We start from the raw sequence: 16,673 nt of genomic DNA on the forward strand, positions 1-16,673 counted from the left end.
TGTGTGTGTGTGTGTGTGTGGTGTGTGTGTGTGTGGTGTGTGTGTGTGTGTGTGTGTGTGTGTGTCTGTGTTTACACAGACCCAGGATACATCTTCTAGGGATATATCCACTGAACAGTTGAACAGTTAGGGAGTCTGTGTTCTACCAGACTGGTCGTCTGGATGTGGGCCACTCAAAGCTAACGTTCACCACTGGGAGCTATGAGCATCTATGATTGACACTGCTTTTGAATAGGACCCAAGTCTGCTATAGGTCAAAGAATTTTCACCCACACCCCTGGGCCTTGACAGTAATTCTTCATATGTGTCAATTTCATCATGTAATGGGGGAGGGATTAAGTTTGAATGGCTCAAAAGTACTAGATTAATTATGTCTGAACGTAACTGTAACGGCTGTTGATCACTTCAGCCCATTAGCACGGATCCTGGCAGAGCTCAGCACACCACAATGAGGAGATGACAGAACGCTAGTCTCCCGTCTCCCAGCTCTTTGTGCTGAGGTAAGAACTACTTGGATGCAGAAGTCTCAATAGGCCTTTATTTGTTGGATCCCTGAGACGCAATGTAGAGACTTTTCTCTAGCCTCTATCCTTGAGGGGCTGTGTAATTAATTAATTAATTATTGATGAAGTGGGTTTATTCAGCATGTTCTCCTGGCACTATTGCTAGTAAAACAATTCTTGCAATCTGCCTACACAGTCAGCCTTCGAGGAGAAGTAAGAACCTGCAATATGTCTTACCAGTGACTTTTCTTGCATCTGAGCCTGGCAAGAAGAGGGGGTAACCCCAGCAGCTGCTGCCATTCATTAAGTATTGGGAATATTACAGAGTTTTTGGGTTTCCATCTGATGCCAGCAACAGTCTTACACAGGAACTAAAACAGGGATTTTTATCCCCAGTTTGGAAGCATGACCTGTTGGAGTCCTTAGTGGGGCATCAGTCGCATAGTGGGATTTAAACTCATATGACCTACGTTGAATTCAATGACCTTGGAGTATTTAGATATTTGGCTCCGGACCAACCTGCCTTATGCCATTTGATAGCAGATTGTCCTTGGGCAAGACAGTCAGCCCTCTATGTCCCAGTTTCTGTGTTAGTAAATGGCATTTGCGCTTCTTCACAAGTCTGTGATGATAATGAGATGATAGAGGTAAAACACTGAGCGTGTCTTCTAGGGACCAATGTTTTAAAGCACATCCTGAGTTATCTTTACATAGGCTCAGAGTCCCTTTTATTTTCCTCTCTAATATTTGACATATTTTAATATTTTTCTTTATTATTATTATTATTATATTTTCTTTATTTACATTTCAAATGTTATCTCCTTTCCTGGTTCACCCTCTGAAAACCCCCTCTCCCCAACTTCCCCCTGCTCACCAACCCACCCACTCCTGCTTCCTGGCCCTGGCATTCCCCTACATCAGGGCATAGAACCTTCACAGGACCAAGGGTCTCAGAGTTCCTTTCTTTAGCCCCACCCTGAGGGAGAGTTTTTCTTTTAAGGTGTAAAGGATTAGAGTCTCTAATAAGACACTTGACTTGCTTTTAGGGTTAAGTAAATGAGTGAGGCATTAGAAACCCAAAGACTGGACTGCTCTTTATGTTGAAAGCATTTCTCCCTTAACTTTGTGATGGAATAAGCACTCCAGAGAGAGCTGCTGTGTCTTCTGGGAGGCCAGCCACCAAGCAGGTTTGAATTGGTGCTTGCTGGCTCAACACTGTTGACTCTCCACAGCAGCCCTGCTTTGCTGCCCACTGGCCCTGCCCTCTCACTGGATGTCTGTGAGCTAAGCAGTCAAGCCCTCAGCCCCATCCCCCGTCCTGATCTACATAAAGATGAGATTCACGCATTTCCCGGGGCCAGTGTAGGCAGAGGGAGTAGCCCTGTAGTCCTTGATGTACAGTGGATTTTTACAATAGTGACGCCTTTATAGTCATATGGGATAGCTGCGATTGAAACTGTAAAGGAGGGCTGCCTATCCTAGACACATACCATAGGCCTTCAGAAAACCATTTGGAAAAGTCCCTCCTGCATTCCTATAGTCTCCTTTCTCACCTCCCTAAAGCTTTTGCCCAGCCCCATTGAGGGCTTTCTGAGATTAGTGTCTCCATCCCTGGGGATGCTGCTCCATACATAGCCTGCTGGATCCCTTTGGGCACCAGAGATATTATGGCTGTTGGGCTATGGGGGAAAAGGGAGGCAGCTACCAGAAGGTCCCATGCTCCTCTGACTCGTTCCATGTGACTCCATCACCCGTAGGAGCCAGAGAAACTTATGCTTTCTGCTGAGCTCCAAATCACGTTCTCCTGGACAGAGATTGGACAATCTAGATGGACGTTTTATATCCAGCATGAGCTCCTGACCACGGTCCCAGGACAGGTAGAAGGTATTTTCTAAATAGCTTTCCCCACCCCCAAAGATAAGCATAAGCAGGAAACAGCAAGTGAGTCTGCAAACATCCTCTGGCCAGCCTAATTGAGGCAAACATTGAAGCTTGACACTGGAACAACTTCCTCCTTGAGATGAGGATCTGAACATCAAAGAAGGTGCAGCTGGATACTCACAGGAGCTCTGCCTGATGTGCTATCTCAGTCCTATAGTACCAGGCCGGAAGGACCTGTGCTTGGGGGAAGGGAGGTGAAAGAGATGGTAATGCTACCCTGGAGTCCCTTCTAGACAGTGCTAGTTCCTAGCTGCTTACCAACAGGAGTTCTCCCTTGACCATAACGTGTTTGTACTGCACCGCTTGGCTGCAGAAGAACAGAAGCTGGGCTCAGGCTGACCCTGCTAGGGACTGGCTTGTACTATCACCGATAAGCACTTAATGCAATATGGTAGAGATGGGTGAGCAGAGGAGGAGGAAGACAGAGCTTTCTCCTCTGTGGAAGGTGTCCCAGCTTTGGGGAAGGGAGGTCATTGACCTTGACCTTGTGAATGACCAAGGTCAAGTTCAAGAGGTCGTGCAACAGCTGTTCTCCTTCCCATCAGCTGACACTGGCTAGACACGTGAGGCTAAGCACAGGGCACATATAAGGCACAGATTACATATGAATCTTGAAAGAGCGTGATGCCCCCCCGTTACAAATGGAGTGGTCTTCCTTCTGCCTCCACAACTGAGAGTCCCTCTCTGGTGAGTGGTGGAACTCTGAATAGACAAGTGTGGTGTCAGAAATATGGCGGTTCATATCCGCTCCTTCTAATCCAGTGCTTCTTAGCCTTCCTAATGCTGTGACCCTTTAATCCAGTTCCTCATGTTGTGGTGATCCCCCTACCATAAAATCATTTTTGTTGCTATTTCATAACTGTAATTTCGCTACTGTTATAAGTCGTAACGTAAATATTTTTGGAGGTAGAGGCTTGCCAAAGGGGTCGTGGCCCACAGGTTGAGAACCACTGCTCTAAGCTCAGATGGGGTCATCTGTGTGAGAGAGGGGTGTGATGCTCAGAGCCAGGAGGTCTGGCTTTGGTCTTGACTTGCATTTGTTGCTTTGGGGCTATGGAACATTGCTCTAACCTAGATCATGCATGGGTGTGGAAGACCCTGCCAGGGCTGTAAATAGAATCAGCTCTCAGCTCTTCCTGCACATTGCCCTGGTCCTCCCTGCCCTGTCGACTCTGGGCAGGCAATGATGCAGCAGAACCCTGCTATTTTAGTTTTTCCTCCATCTCAAGCCTCTTTGGTTTGGGGGCCCTTATTTATTTATTTATTTATTTATTTATTTATTTATTTGCCTTTTCATGGGAGACTTTGTCATTAAGTTCGAGAAACTGAAAACTCAGGTCTCATGAGAGTTTCTCTGTGTCTCCTTGCTTGCCCGCAGGAGGAGGTCGAGACAGCTTTGAATAAATTCAATCAACACTCCTGGATCTCATATTGAGCAGCTGGCAAAGAAAGGGCTATCATTCCATGCATGGACACCAGAAGAGTCTTTAAAAATCTAAACCAGACAACAATTGATGGGAGGGTTTCCATGGCTTCTACAGGATTGTCACCATAGGGTACCATTCTCATAGGGGTTGTAGGCAGGGCTTGAAGGATGGCAGAAGGAAATTCTCCATGCTAGTCTTCTCTCCTATATCTGTCCAGGTCACATTTGATAGTCTTAATGATACAGGGTATGGGTCTTTCCCCTTTAGTCCAGAGAGCCCACACAGACATGTCAGAACTCCATGGCTAACCTTCTGCCTAGGCTCAGCTGCCCCAGAAGTGAATTAAAGTTATTATTATTTTTTCCCTTGGGTTGACTTCAGGGTAGAAGGTTCTGGTTGTGTTTTAGGATATCATTGTGTGTGTGTGTGTGTGTGTGTGTGTGTGTGTGCACGTGTACACAAATGCTTCAATGCCCTTGGAATGTAAGGACAGAGCTGCAGTTCAGGCAAGGTCAGAAAGCCAGCAGTTGAGAGCTGACTATCACAAAAACTGGTGCATGATAGCCATCTTCCTGGCTCCTTCATATTCCTGCAGCCCATAAAAGAAAAACCACTCCCCTGTTTCAGAGTGGAAAGAAAGAGAAGCCTACTCCTTCCTGCCCCAGGCTTTCTTCTGGCCTGAGAACATGGCTTAAAATATTCTAGTCACAGACAGGCTATTCAAATAAAACAGAATTTCAAACCACACAGGGCTTGTTGAGACAGTCAGGCTTCTGGAATGTGTGAAAGGCAGGGGGAGGGGTGGGACAGCCCCCACCCCTCTCACGTCCTCCTCTGTATTAGCAGCAGCTGCAATGGTAGACACATCAGTGTGTCTAAAGCCAAGTCAGACTGGAGCAGGCCTGACAGCCAGTACATGAAAGCTATGGCAAGCCTTTCCTCCCCCGTGGCAACTTTAATTATTTGAACTGGAGCTCAGCGAAATAAAAATAAAAATAAAATAAAAATAAGAATATATTGTAAGTGGCTCCCTAGTTTCCTGCAGAGAATAGCTTGTGGCAGGGAAGGGGAACCGAAAAGAGTCACAATACTCTCTCTGTTTGTGGCTGGGCTAGGCAGGGGTCTTTAAATATTCATGCTTTATGTGCAACTGTGCAAAGAACAGGAGGAGGTGAGGCCCGCAGTAGTGGTTGGGCAAGAAAGGTAGCAGTAGTGGCAGCAGGTAGCCAGAGGGGGACATGGGAGCTCAGAAGCTCATGGAAGGCTCTAGGGGTTGGCTTGGCACAAGGCTCATGCTGGCCATGACCTCATTGTTGATGGGCATTTGATTTAGTTCTGTATGCTCTTCCAGCCCCTCTGTCACCCTGCCCCTGTTTCTGATTTCTTTTCTGAGTCGTGTTTGTAAATGGCAAGATGCATCACCCTGCTTGGGGTGGCAGGTATTGGGGGAAGCTCTGCATGCACTCAGGATGGATTTTGCTCACCATTGATGGGGCATACAAACAGCTGATAAATCTTAGGATCCAGGGCCAGCGACCAAGTCATTAAGGAAGGAGATTGAAGATGCAGAGACCCAGTCTCAGCGATGTCTTTCAGGAGGTCAAAAAGGAGCCCAAGGAGCCCCGTTTGTTCACTTTCCAAGTGAACGCAGTGGAGAAACATAGACTTACTAGCTAGTTCCTTCCTAGATTTGGAGGGAAATTCATCAAAGGGGACCTGGGCGCCCTGTGGGAATGCACTGGTGAACGTGGGGTGTTGTGAGCCTACATTTTTGAGGTTTTCTGCATACATTAACTTTGGCAGACCAGGATTGGTATGTTGGTAGAGAAGGTACTCTATGGTAAGTGTAAGTCCTGAAGTCCAGGTCAACCAAGGCATCCATCCCCATGTGTCTGTCCCTCATCAGCAGTGTCCTCCACACCTCTATCAGGCACCCATCTCTTTGTATCCTCTTACTCTAGGGAAGCCTTTTTAGGAATTGTGGAGCTCAAAGACTGAGACCTGAGCCACCTTGTAGCCTTGCACAGCAATGCAGCAGTCACTGGTGTCCCTGCTATTGCAGCTCAGTTATCCTGGAAGAAAGAAATCCACTTCCTAACTTCTGCATGGAGGATTTGGGTGTAGTGAGAGAGAGACAGGGGTTATAAACCTATACACACACATTTCTATTTTGGTTATTTATTTACCTTGCATTCCCCCATACCTCAGGAAGATGATGCTGACGATGATGACAATGACGACAACAACAACAACAACATCAACAACAATATATTGCTCTTAACATTGAGAGCCGATCAACCTTAGATATCCATGGTCTGAAATACTGAAGGTGAAAGTCATTGTAGTATAAACATATTCAAACATGAATGATGCAATTGTGTGTGTGTGTGTGTGTGTATGAACCCTCCCCTTTCTTTCCACCGTGCCTGCTCAGCCAAGTTCTGGAAAAGGGCAGGAAATAACAGAAACAGCCTAGAGCAAATCTAACCAGAGGAGAAAGAAAGCCAAGGAAAACACCTGTCTCAGCTATTGATCAACTCAAAGGTTATCAGAGAAGTGACAGAGTATTAGGAAAATATCGCTTTGCTTTGACATTTCTTCCTCTGAATTAGGCTTATATTCAGCCCAGAGAAGAATAAATTTAAAGACCAAATGTACCTTTGGAGCCTCCTGTCCTCTCAGGTGGTCCAACCATCTGTCTTCATTCAGGTTTCCTCACAAGGAAAGCCTTCTCTTTTATGTATCTGCTCTGAGGCAGCTCACCAGTGACTGTGTAGTTCTACCATCTGCACCAGACACCAGGCTTCTCAAATACAATTGATTTTTAATGAATCTATTTATTTCTGCCCAGAGTTCTTCCAAAAAGAAGTTAAGGTGGCTCAGAGATACACAAAGCTTGATAAAATGAGACAGACAGATAGAGGGTAAGAAAGAGAGATCAGAGGTATAGTTGTAGAGTCAGGTATCTACGGACACACACGTTTGCTTGCTAAGGAGAAGTCGCTGCTTTGACTTAACTATTCATTTGATTAAAATAATCATTTGGATGCATTTTCTATTATTTGTTTTATGGTTGAGTTTTTATTTCGCAAGAATCCTGGAGGGTTAGAATTTGGCCTAATTTCAGAGGAAGAAATGTCAAAGCAAAGCAATATTTCCCTAATACTCTGTCACTTCTCTGATAACCTTTGAGTTGATCAATAGCAGAGACAGGTGTTTTCCTTGGCTTTCTAAGGGGAGTGTTGTGTACTTTTGCTGGCTAATGGCTTCCTACCTGGGATTTCTACCAACTGAAAGAGAGGATGAAAACCTGGTTAGTTTTAGGATGTCTAAAACTTGAGAGGAAACACATTACTTAGAGGGCGCATGGCTAAAACTAAGGCAGATGGGACTTTCTACTGTGGCTTTTCACAAAAAGAGGACTGGCGAATCTAAGCTCTGGGATGGCTTTCCGTTGGTGTAGGAGCCACCGGGTGTGCAAATTTCCCAGGTATGGCCTGACCTATGAGTCTGATACCTGGCAGAACCCCTCTTCTTGTTTAGTCCAGACTCCCCCTGTTTACATGGGTTTCCGGTCATTGCTGCAGACAATTATGATACCATCCACGTTGCTCCCCTGATCTCCTAAGCCTTTAACATGGGATAACCTGTTCAGTCCTCATCTCTATGGGCTAGGCTAGATATAGCTAATAGTATCTCCAGATAAAGAAACCGATGCCCCAAGAGGTCCATTAGTTGCCCAGACAAATGGAACAGTCAATCAGAATGGAACAAGCTGTCTCAGATCCAGGTGACTGATCAAGAGTACACTCTACTATTGCTTACATGTATTTCTTGACCCTGGGAGAATATGACCCAAATGTTAAAGAACATGTCATCAGACCTCAAGACCTCTCACACTCAAGAGACAGCAGCTGGAGGAATCACTTGGGTAGTGGCTTTGTTGTACCTTACTGAATGCTCTTAATGTCTTAGTGAAATTTCGTAAATAAAATTTTTGATGCTTTCCAGTGCTCTAAATGTATTATAAGAGCTTGATATTTTAGGGGGAAAAAGATCTTAAAGAAAGACTTATAAATGCCATCACTCTTCTCTATTATATCTATGATGAGAAATATATGCCTCAGTTTGCTTAAGTTGAGGTCCTATTGCAAAATGTTTGGTCCAGGAAGCATGGGTATTTAAGGTAAGACTCTGTTGATGGAGCTGCACCACATAGGTGGCTACAGTGTGCCCAAGACATAGCAGAAACAGTTCTCCTGTCTTCCCACAGGAACATGACCAGTCCAGCTGTCCCAGCTACTTTCTCAATCTGATTTGATTTTTCTGGAAGTGACCAGGGATGGGGGTGGGGGAGGGGTCAGGGATTTAGAGGAATCCGGACACTTGCCTCACAAGGAGAGTTTTTCATTGGTGCAGGGAAGGTGGCACTGGTCACTGTCACACCTTCAGAAGCAGGGATGTCAGTGGTGCTGAGCAACAGGGCACGGCCTGGGGAGAGAGAGAGAGAGAGAGTCACAAATGTATTATCGCTATGCACCGAGGGGTACAGCTCATGAACTATGCAGAGTTCTGCTTGAGCCCTGGGGAACATCTTTGAGGATGTTGGTATCTTGTCTACAGTGAGTGGATAAGGAAGTCCACTCATGATTGCCACCAAACCCTGGCTCATGCTAAGTCCTTCCTTCCAAACTGCCTAGGAGGTCCCAGAACCATGTATCTGGCTATTCCACACCCAAAGCGATCAGCTTCAACCAGGGCTGGACTCTCCTGACCCACTTCATGGGTAGTCATGGCAGCCCTTGTCTTCCAATAGTCTCATGACCTTCCTTTTCTTCACCATGATCCTGGCGCCAGGTCATTGTGGGGCCCACATGCTTCTTAGTGAGATTTATGTTTTTTTGTCTTTCCTCTGTTTCACTTGGCCTGAAAATTGATGCTGGTTTTCAGCTACTCCTTCATCAAAGCTCCATATCTTAATAACTAAAGTGACACTGAGATTGGACATGTTCAATAATTCTAGAGCTCAGGAAGGGACAAAGAGGAGATTGGGTGTGAGTACCTGTGATTACCCCAGGTAAGCCTTGAGCAGAATACTGCACGGGAGGAGATGCCTTGTTGTGCTGGGTTGGGGGTCCTATGTCTCTCAGAGTCTACTTAGGCACTAGGGTAAACGTCTGGGAGAAGGTAAGAGAGGTAGTACCTTGGTGGCCCTGGGAATGGGCATCTCTTAGGGTCCTCACTTGCCACCGGGGCACATGGGGTGAGAGTGGACTTTGGGTCCAGCCACAGAAGCCATTTTCAAAGTTACAGTAAAATCCAGCAGGAAGTTTACCTATGGAGAGATCACAGGGCGTCATCATTACCAGTACACTAATGGCAAACATTAGCCACATTGTTCTCATCCATGGTGGTCACCCAGTGAAAAGATTGACCTCCCCCACCACTGTGTGTGTGCGTGTGTGTGTGTGTGTGTGTGTGTGTGTGTGTGTGTGTGTGTGTGCGTGTGCGTGTGTGTGTTGGTTAGTGACTATGATGCTTCATTTAAAGTGAAATGGTAATAATAAATTCACAGCTCAGTCTTGTATATAACAAAAAGGCTCAGAAATGCTAAACAAATTCAAACAGCCAACTGTCATCCCCCTGGGACCCATATTGTCTCAATTCTGTACTCTTAATTCTGATCCACAAAGAGCATGTTTGAAGAGAGGACAATGTATTAGCTAGGGGGCACACATCCGCAATGGCCGAGGGAGTTCTAACTGGGCCTGGTTGGTTTGAGTCTCTCATATCATCCCTGTCTGCATAGACATATATTGTTCAGATTTTTCTACTGGCCCCATTTGGCTGGCAGAGAAGTGAAGCCATGTGCCGAGTTCTGAGCAGTTTGTTAGATAAGTGGAAGTTGGGTGTGTCTTATATTGGCGTTAGTCTGAGACTCTTCAGTCTCCCTTCGTCTGCTGTATTAGGGTCTCTTGCTCCCCTAGTGGGCTTCAGCCAGCCTGGATCCTTGTGTAGCTGAGGCCCCACCCACCTCAGTGCTCATTGGACAGGGGCTGCAAATGCAGGTTTAAGTTGTTGATGTTTGGGACTGTTTCACTCCTGTAAAGTCACCTGGGCAGTCCTGCTTAAACAGCCCGGGTTACAATCTCTATATCATGTAAAGATTCGGCAGCAAGGGGGCCTGTGATTCTCAGCCGCCAGGGAGACCATGGCCCTTTCTTTTATATCAGCTTTCTATGCTCTACATTTCCCGGGTGTCTCCCAGAAAGGGGAGGGAAGAGAATCCATTTCCTCCAGATTCCTTTGAGAATTATTGGCTCTAGGCGGGGGTTCTCAGGCAGGAGAACTGGTGGGGTATTCTCGTCTAGGCTTTTCCTACAGCCATCCTGGTCCCTGCAGCAGCTCCAGGCCTAGCTATGAGGAAGCAGCGGCTTTCTACCTCCACGTGGGAGAGAAGCTCTCTAAGAGACCCACCGCTCTGCATGTCCTTCCTGTGTCTCAGCCTTCTTGGCAGTGGTGGCGGATGAGGGCCCTCGTGCTTCCTGGTTGTGACAGCACCGTAGTGAGTTATTACTCCCTCCCCCCTGATTCTCTGTGCATTTCACACAGAGGCAGAATTATAAATTAAAACAGGCTGTCACTGACTCTAAGCATCTCTTCCCATTTATACCCCCCTGAAGAAATCATTTTCCCTCAAGCCCTGCGTGTTCTTCTGATTAAAAATCCAAAAGCTAAGGAGATCTTTGTTTTATTTTTTCACTCCCACCTCAAGGGGATCCCATATTCAAGTCTTGCACAGAAACCAACTGGTATCTAGAAGTGACCTTCTAGGAAGGTGTTTCACAGGCATGCTTTAAAAGCCAAGGATTGCGGGGGTGGGGTGGGTGGGGGTGGGTGGGTGGGGAAGGGAGAGGATGGGGGGAATAGGGGGCTGGGGGCTGGGAGGGTGGGAAGTGGGGCGGGGGAGGGGAGATAGGCTTGTGGGAGGAGTCAGGTCAGAGAAAGGTCTTAGAATGCCCCGCCCCAAAACCTTTCGGGTACTGGCACCACAGTTGTATGCAAACTGGCTCTAGACCCGGCCTCTCCTTTCTGCTGGGCTCCCGACTCCTCACTATTTCCGTAGAGTCAGTTACTATTTGATAGGGTTGGTTTTAGGATAAGATAAAGGAAGGAGGTGGCAACTCTATTATACACAGCTACTTACCCCCACACCAGGGAAGTCACTGGGGAAGGGGGATGAAGGAGCTAGCAGCACCCTGGGGTGTGGGGTAGGGACAGGTCCTTCCTTTCAGGAAAGGCCTCCCAGAGCTGCTTAGGGGGAAATCCTATTTCTTTTTGTCTGAATAAAGGGAAAAAAGACAGGCAGGAAAACAACGCAGGTCAATGGCAGGTTTATGTGACAGTTAAACCTTGAAGGGAGGAAGGGAGCCAGAGGATGTCCATCTTTTAAAGCACATTAGGGCAGTGTGCCCTATAAGAAGTCACTCTGGAAGGAGCTGGTCTGGGTGTGTGTGATGGAGTCAGAAAAAACATCGCTGAGGCTAGTTGCTGAGCATAAGGCTGGCCAGTAAGGCTGAGCCGATTAGCATTTAGCCTTTGATTGGCAGCTCTTCTCACTCCGCCCAGGCACCTACTGAGTACCTGCCTGCTGCAGGACATTACTATCTATCTATGCATAGAAGGAAAGAATACAGGTCTTTTCCTTAGCTTCTTTTCACTGAAAATGGGCTCCAGGGACCAGATACCCTTCTGTGGCCCGTGAAGTTAGAAGCATGGGTTCCCTGGGCTCCACCCAGCCTGCTGGCTACCTCACACTGGAGAGGTGTCACTCTCCCAGAGTCCCCCTTCCTTGGGCTTCCTAGGCCAGGCTTCTCATCGGCTAGTTGGCAAATGGAGTTTGTGCTGGGGGTCAATCAATCCCACCACATTTGGCAATTATGACGCCTGATTCCACTCTAAGAGAGACAAATGGGTAGAGTCACAGGGACGTGACCCCAGCCACAGCTGCGGAAGCTGCCAAGTGTAAACGGCAGGCCAAATGACACTTCTTTCCCCTCCCTTGTGACAACTCTGTTAACATTTTTGATAAATATGTGTTATACATTTCCTTGAAAATATGGAGTCATGGGAGAAATGTTAGAAGAAATACATCAAAATATTATGGTTATCTCGGAATGTCTGGGAGAGCGGGTTATGGGCAATAGTATTTTCTCTTGTGCATTTTTTTGGATCTTCCCAGTATTTTACAACCAAAATGTTTTATTTTACAATAAAGTAATAAACTTAAAAAAAAAAACTGGCTTTGCCTGGAAGGAAGCACACACCCACAAAACAGATGAGATTGCTGGGTCCCTGGAGGGGCAGGGGATGTATTCTACCTGCATAGCTAGTGAGTTGGTAAAGGGAATGGAGGCCCCTTTTGAGGGGGGGGGTATATGTTGTTGAGGCTGGGGTATTGACTGACACTGGGTATACTCCTGGGAGGCCTCCCTTGGACTTGGTGATGTTTTTAATCTGAAAAGCAGGAGTGTGGACAGGAATCATGCATAGACAGGAAAACTTGAGAATTCTCCTGCATCATGGAAAGGTGGTGGTAGAATCCTGGACTTCTATGGTTCTTCACAGCAGCCTCCTTTGTTCCAGGAGCATCTTTAGTCAGCAAGGTTTAGTGCTCAGCACAGCCCAACCCGCTCATGCAACAGGTGGGTGTGGCCTGCTATATGCCAGGACACAAGGTGGGCTCTGAAGTCAGGCTGAGGCTGAACCGATGTTCAATCTCGGATGATTGCTTTAGCTTCTTGCTCTCTGAGACCATGAAATAGGTTCATCTTGGGACAGGGTACCTGGCACAGAGCATCTGCTCCTGTCAGCTGTGGTTACCATCATGGTGATGGCTTCCAGCATCAACAGAGATACAGGGAAAACAGAAGAAGTGCCAGAAGGAATGAGGCCGTGAACAAGAGGATCTCTGCTAAGACCTTTGCCAAGAGCTGGTAGAAAGATTGGACTAATGCTCTGAATTAAGCCTTCTTTCCTAGCAGCCGACTTCTGGTTTCTGCAACACATGTGGGTGTTCTCCAGGAGAGAGCTGTCCCTCTGACAGCTGGTTGGAGCAGCTTTTCAAACATGGCTGAAAAGGCCACTGGGCCCAGTGCTCCTGACCTTGGTACCCAAGCCTGGCTCTCTTGAAGCTAAGGGCTGCTTCCAGAAATCAGTGATGACAAGCCACAGAGAAGTGGGAGATGTCCCCAAGCCGCCGGAACGGGCTGGAGCCTGAGGTCTCTGAGCTCTAATTACAGCTCTGTTCCTGACATGTTGTGTGACCCTGAACAAATCCATTACCTTTCCCTGCCTTCATCCTCCCCATTGAAAATCAGGGCATGCCCTGCCTAACCTAGGAGGTCCCAGCTGGGAAGTGAGTCTCAAAAGAACTTTTAAAAGGCACTTGCAGAATTACACAGCTTAGCAGCACTGCTGGAAACGCCACAGGCTGGGAGAACGCTGGGAAGAACTGGGAACAAAGAATGTGGGGGGCAAGCAAAGTGCCACCCCACAACTCTTCATGGAGTCTTATATGAAAACATACCACAGGGGCTGGGGACTTGGCAGAGTGCTTGATTGACATTCAGGAAGTCCTGGGTCCCTATAAAACTGGGCACTATAGTTCAGGCCTTGGCTATACAGCAAGGTGGACATCAGTCTAGGATATCAAAACCCTGTCTCGAACGATCAAAACCTACCATAACTCCATTATCATTGGATACCTCACTTGACATCTTTCTATGAAACTAAATTTTTTATTTTGAAATTGAAAAACAGGTTATCTATTTTTTTCTTCACTTCAATGAATTTATATAACCCCCTTTTAATTTCTATGTAGTCCTGATGACTTGGGGGGACAATTTTCAGTCTTTGGAGGTATTTAGTAAAATTCCTCAGAGGTCAGTGGTGTCTGTGGCCTGTATGTTTGAGCCCCTGGTCTGGGCCCCACCATATCCCAGGCACAACTGCCTCCCCTTCACCAACTTTTAAGGGGCCACGCACTGCTTCATTCTTTAAACCTGATTTGGGCTTTTGCTGCTCTGCATGTTAAATCCTGGGAATTTGCCGGTGCCCCAGGATTTAGGACATTTTCTAGCTCACTACAGGTATTCTCTAAGTGTTGGTGGTTTCCCTGGCAAAACCCCTTTCAAGTGGAGCAGTCCTTGGTGGGGAGCCTGGCACTGCCCACATACCAGTGTGGCCACAGCAACTTGTTTTTCTTTATGGTTCTCAAGTCTTCCGACTCAGCCATTTATTTTAGCTACTAGTCAATGAGTACTCATCTCGTGCCAAGAATCAAAGAGAGATTCTGGCACTGAAAAGAATACCAGACTCATCTGCCCACAGATAGGAAGTGAGACCTGGAAACCACTTCTGTAATGCATAATTGACACATCTCTGTGAGGATGGTTAAAATGGAAAAAAAAAGGTGATAGTATCAAGTGTTAGCAAAGAGAAAACAGAACATTTGTATCTTACAGGTGGGCATTTAAAATGGGTTACTTTCAAAGAAAGTCTGACACTTGCTCAGTATGTTACCCATGGAGTTGCTGCATGAACAAGGAATTCTATCCTAGGTGTGTACTGAGGGGGAAATAAACCCTTATCTGTGCCCAGACTGAGATGTGAATAATAGGTACAATAGGGCCAAACTGAAAACAATACAAATGGCCATGAATTAATGAGTAGATGGGACAACTGTAATATCATAGAATGAAATAGTATTCATAGAATGAAACAATATTCTGCAATAGACAAATACAGAATTGGATGTGCCACGCTGTGGGTGAACCTCAAAACTACTAAGACAATCGAAGAAATTAATTAAAAACCTGCATATTATATGATTTAGCTTATATGCAATGCCCAGAGAGGTGCATCTGTACAAACAGAGAGATTAATGGTTAGGGACAGTGGCAGAAGGCTGCCAGAAAAATGCATAAACTGCAAGGCATTTTTAGGGGGGGCATGGTAAAAAGTTCTAAAATTCAACCTTGGTAATGGTTGCACACCCCTATAACGATATTAATGAAGTGGGATGCATACTTTGAATGAGGGACTTACACGGCATGTGGCCTGTGTCACAAAAAGCCACTAATAACAAGTTTTGGAAGTGATTATGAGTGTATGTCCTCAGCTGAGTGGGAAGGGTACAGAAGACAAAGAACAAACTGTACTCCTTGGAGATGATGAGAGAAGGGCTCTTGGAGGAACAGACTGCCGAAGAGTCCTCAAGGAGTAGCTGGTGTCTTAAGAAAAAAAAGTGTGTTGAGACCACTCAGGCAAAGCCAGGAGCTACCATGGAGACACGAAGTGGTTTGATAGGGCTGCAGCTGTGGTGCCCAGAAGATGGGAAGGAAGAGTGAGCCAGTGCTTGGAAAGTGAGGGCAGTGTACGCAGAGAGAGAGAGAGAGATCTGATGTCACACCACAGGATTAGGCTTCATCCTGCTCATTTCTTCGGGGCTCGAGAATGCCAACAACAGAACTTAAAAGATATTAATTTTTAAAAGTGTGCGTGTATGCATGTTTGTTTGTCTGTACGTGTGCCACATATATGCAGGCACCCATTGAGGCTGGAAGAGGGCACTAGGTCCCCAGAAACTAGAGTTACAGACAGTTGTAAGCCATTTGTAAGTGTGGGTGTTGGGAACTGAACCCCAGTCTTCTGTAAGTGCAGCAAGCACTCTTAGCCACTGAGCCATCACTGACGCCCCTTTATTTGTGACCACAGATCTGGAGGACTGTGTTGTTTCTGGACCTCATATTTTAGCTCTATATCTTAGGAATTGTGTTGCCAAGAGAGTAGTCATAAGAGCCACTGGGTGTTATAGAGGCCGCCTCAGCTTGCATGCATGGGGTGAGGGGCTGGAGGGAGGCATGGGTGGTTAGGAGTGAGCAGGATTGAGACTCCCCCTCTACTTACTGCACAGCTGGCCCTCATCTTCTCCTTGGGCACAGTCCTGGTGGAAGTCACAGGCTTGCCCCAGCTGGAGGACTGTCCCATTCCAACAAGTGAAGGAACTCTGCAATGCCATCTTGGAGCCTGGGGAAGTCCCTAGAGAACACACAGAAACACACATGTTCCTGGTTAGTTGGGGTGGTCAAAGGCATTGGCTGGTCTTGTGCAAACACTGCTCTACTATATCCCAAGACTTGACAAAGATGCCTGCATCTCCATCTGGCCACACTCAAGGCCAATGGAAACACCAAAGCCCCTCATATACATTCATAGTCTATTCAGGATCTCAGACTCTACCAATGGGTTGAGGGTCAACCCATATTCTCTAGCATTCTGGGATCCTGGAATCCATGATTTTCATGGAGCAGAACCTCCTGGTGGAGGCCCTGCCCCACCCGGCTCTCTACCTTACTCTAGAATTTGGGCATCTACCAGACTTACTTGGTCCAGTATCATCTTTCCAGGCTCTGACACCAGATCCTAGCACTGGAGTCAATTACAGAGAAAATTCAGAGAGTATAGGAGCTTTCTGGTGTGAAGAGCAACACAAGCTTATATTGCTGTGGGAGATGGACCTGGCATCTCTGTGATTGGCTAGGCTGACAATGTCCCTTCTCTGTCTGGCTACTGTCTCTTTTATGAAACTATTGATTTTGACTATATTACTAAGATGCACTTCCAATCCCAAGTCCTTAGAGAAACCACATTTTCCTAGGAAGAAATGGAGGGCTGTGTCTTTTTTTTCTTTTTTCTTTTTTTTTCTTTTTTTCTTTTTTCTTTTCTCTCTCTCTCTCTC

General features: G+C 46.5%; 1 protein-coding gene across 1 annotated transcript in view; it reads right to left on the reverse strand.

The window, feature by feature from the left end:
- The window catches only part of Alk (ALK receptor tyrosine kinase), a 717,836-nt gene that overhangs the window by 109,024 nt on the left and 592,139 nt on the right, over window positions 1-16,673 (reverse strand). The window contains exons 6-8 of the mRNA XM_021185679.2: window positions 15,842-15,973; window positions 9,075-9,206; window positions 8,262-8,362 (exon numbers count right to left, since the gene is read on the reverse strand). Coding sequence (XP_021041338.1) covers window positions 8,262-8,362; window positions 9,075-9,206; window positions 15,842-15,973 — 365 coding nt within the window. The remainder of the gene's footprint in view (window positions 1-8,261; window positions 8,363-9,074; window positions 9,207-15,841; window positions 15,974-16,673) is intronic.

Source organism: Mus caroli, chromosome 17 (genome assembly GCF_900094665.2).
Source record: "Mus caroli chromosome 17, CAROLI_EIJ_v1.1, whole genome shotgun sequence".
Lineage (NCBI taxonomy): Eukaryota > Metazoa > Chordata > Mammalia > Rodentia > Muridae > Mus > Mus caroli.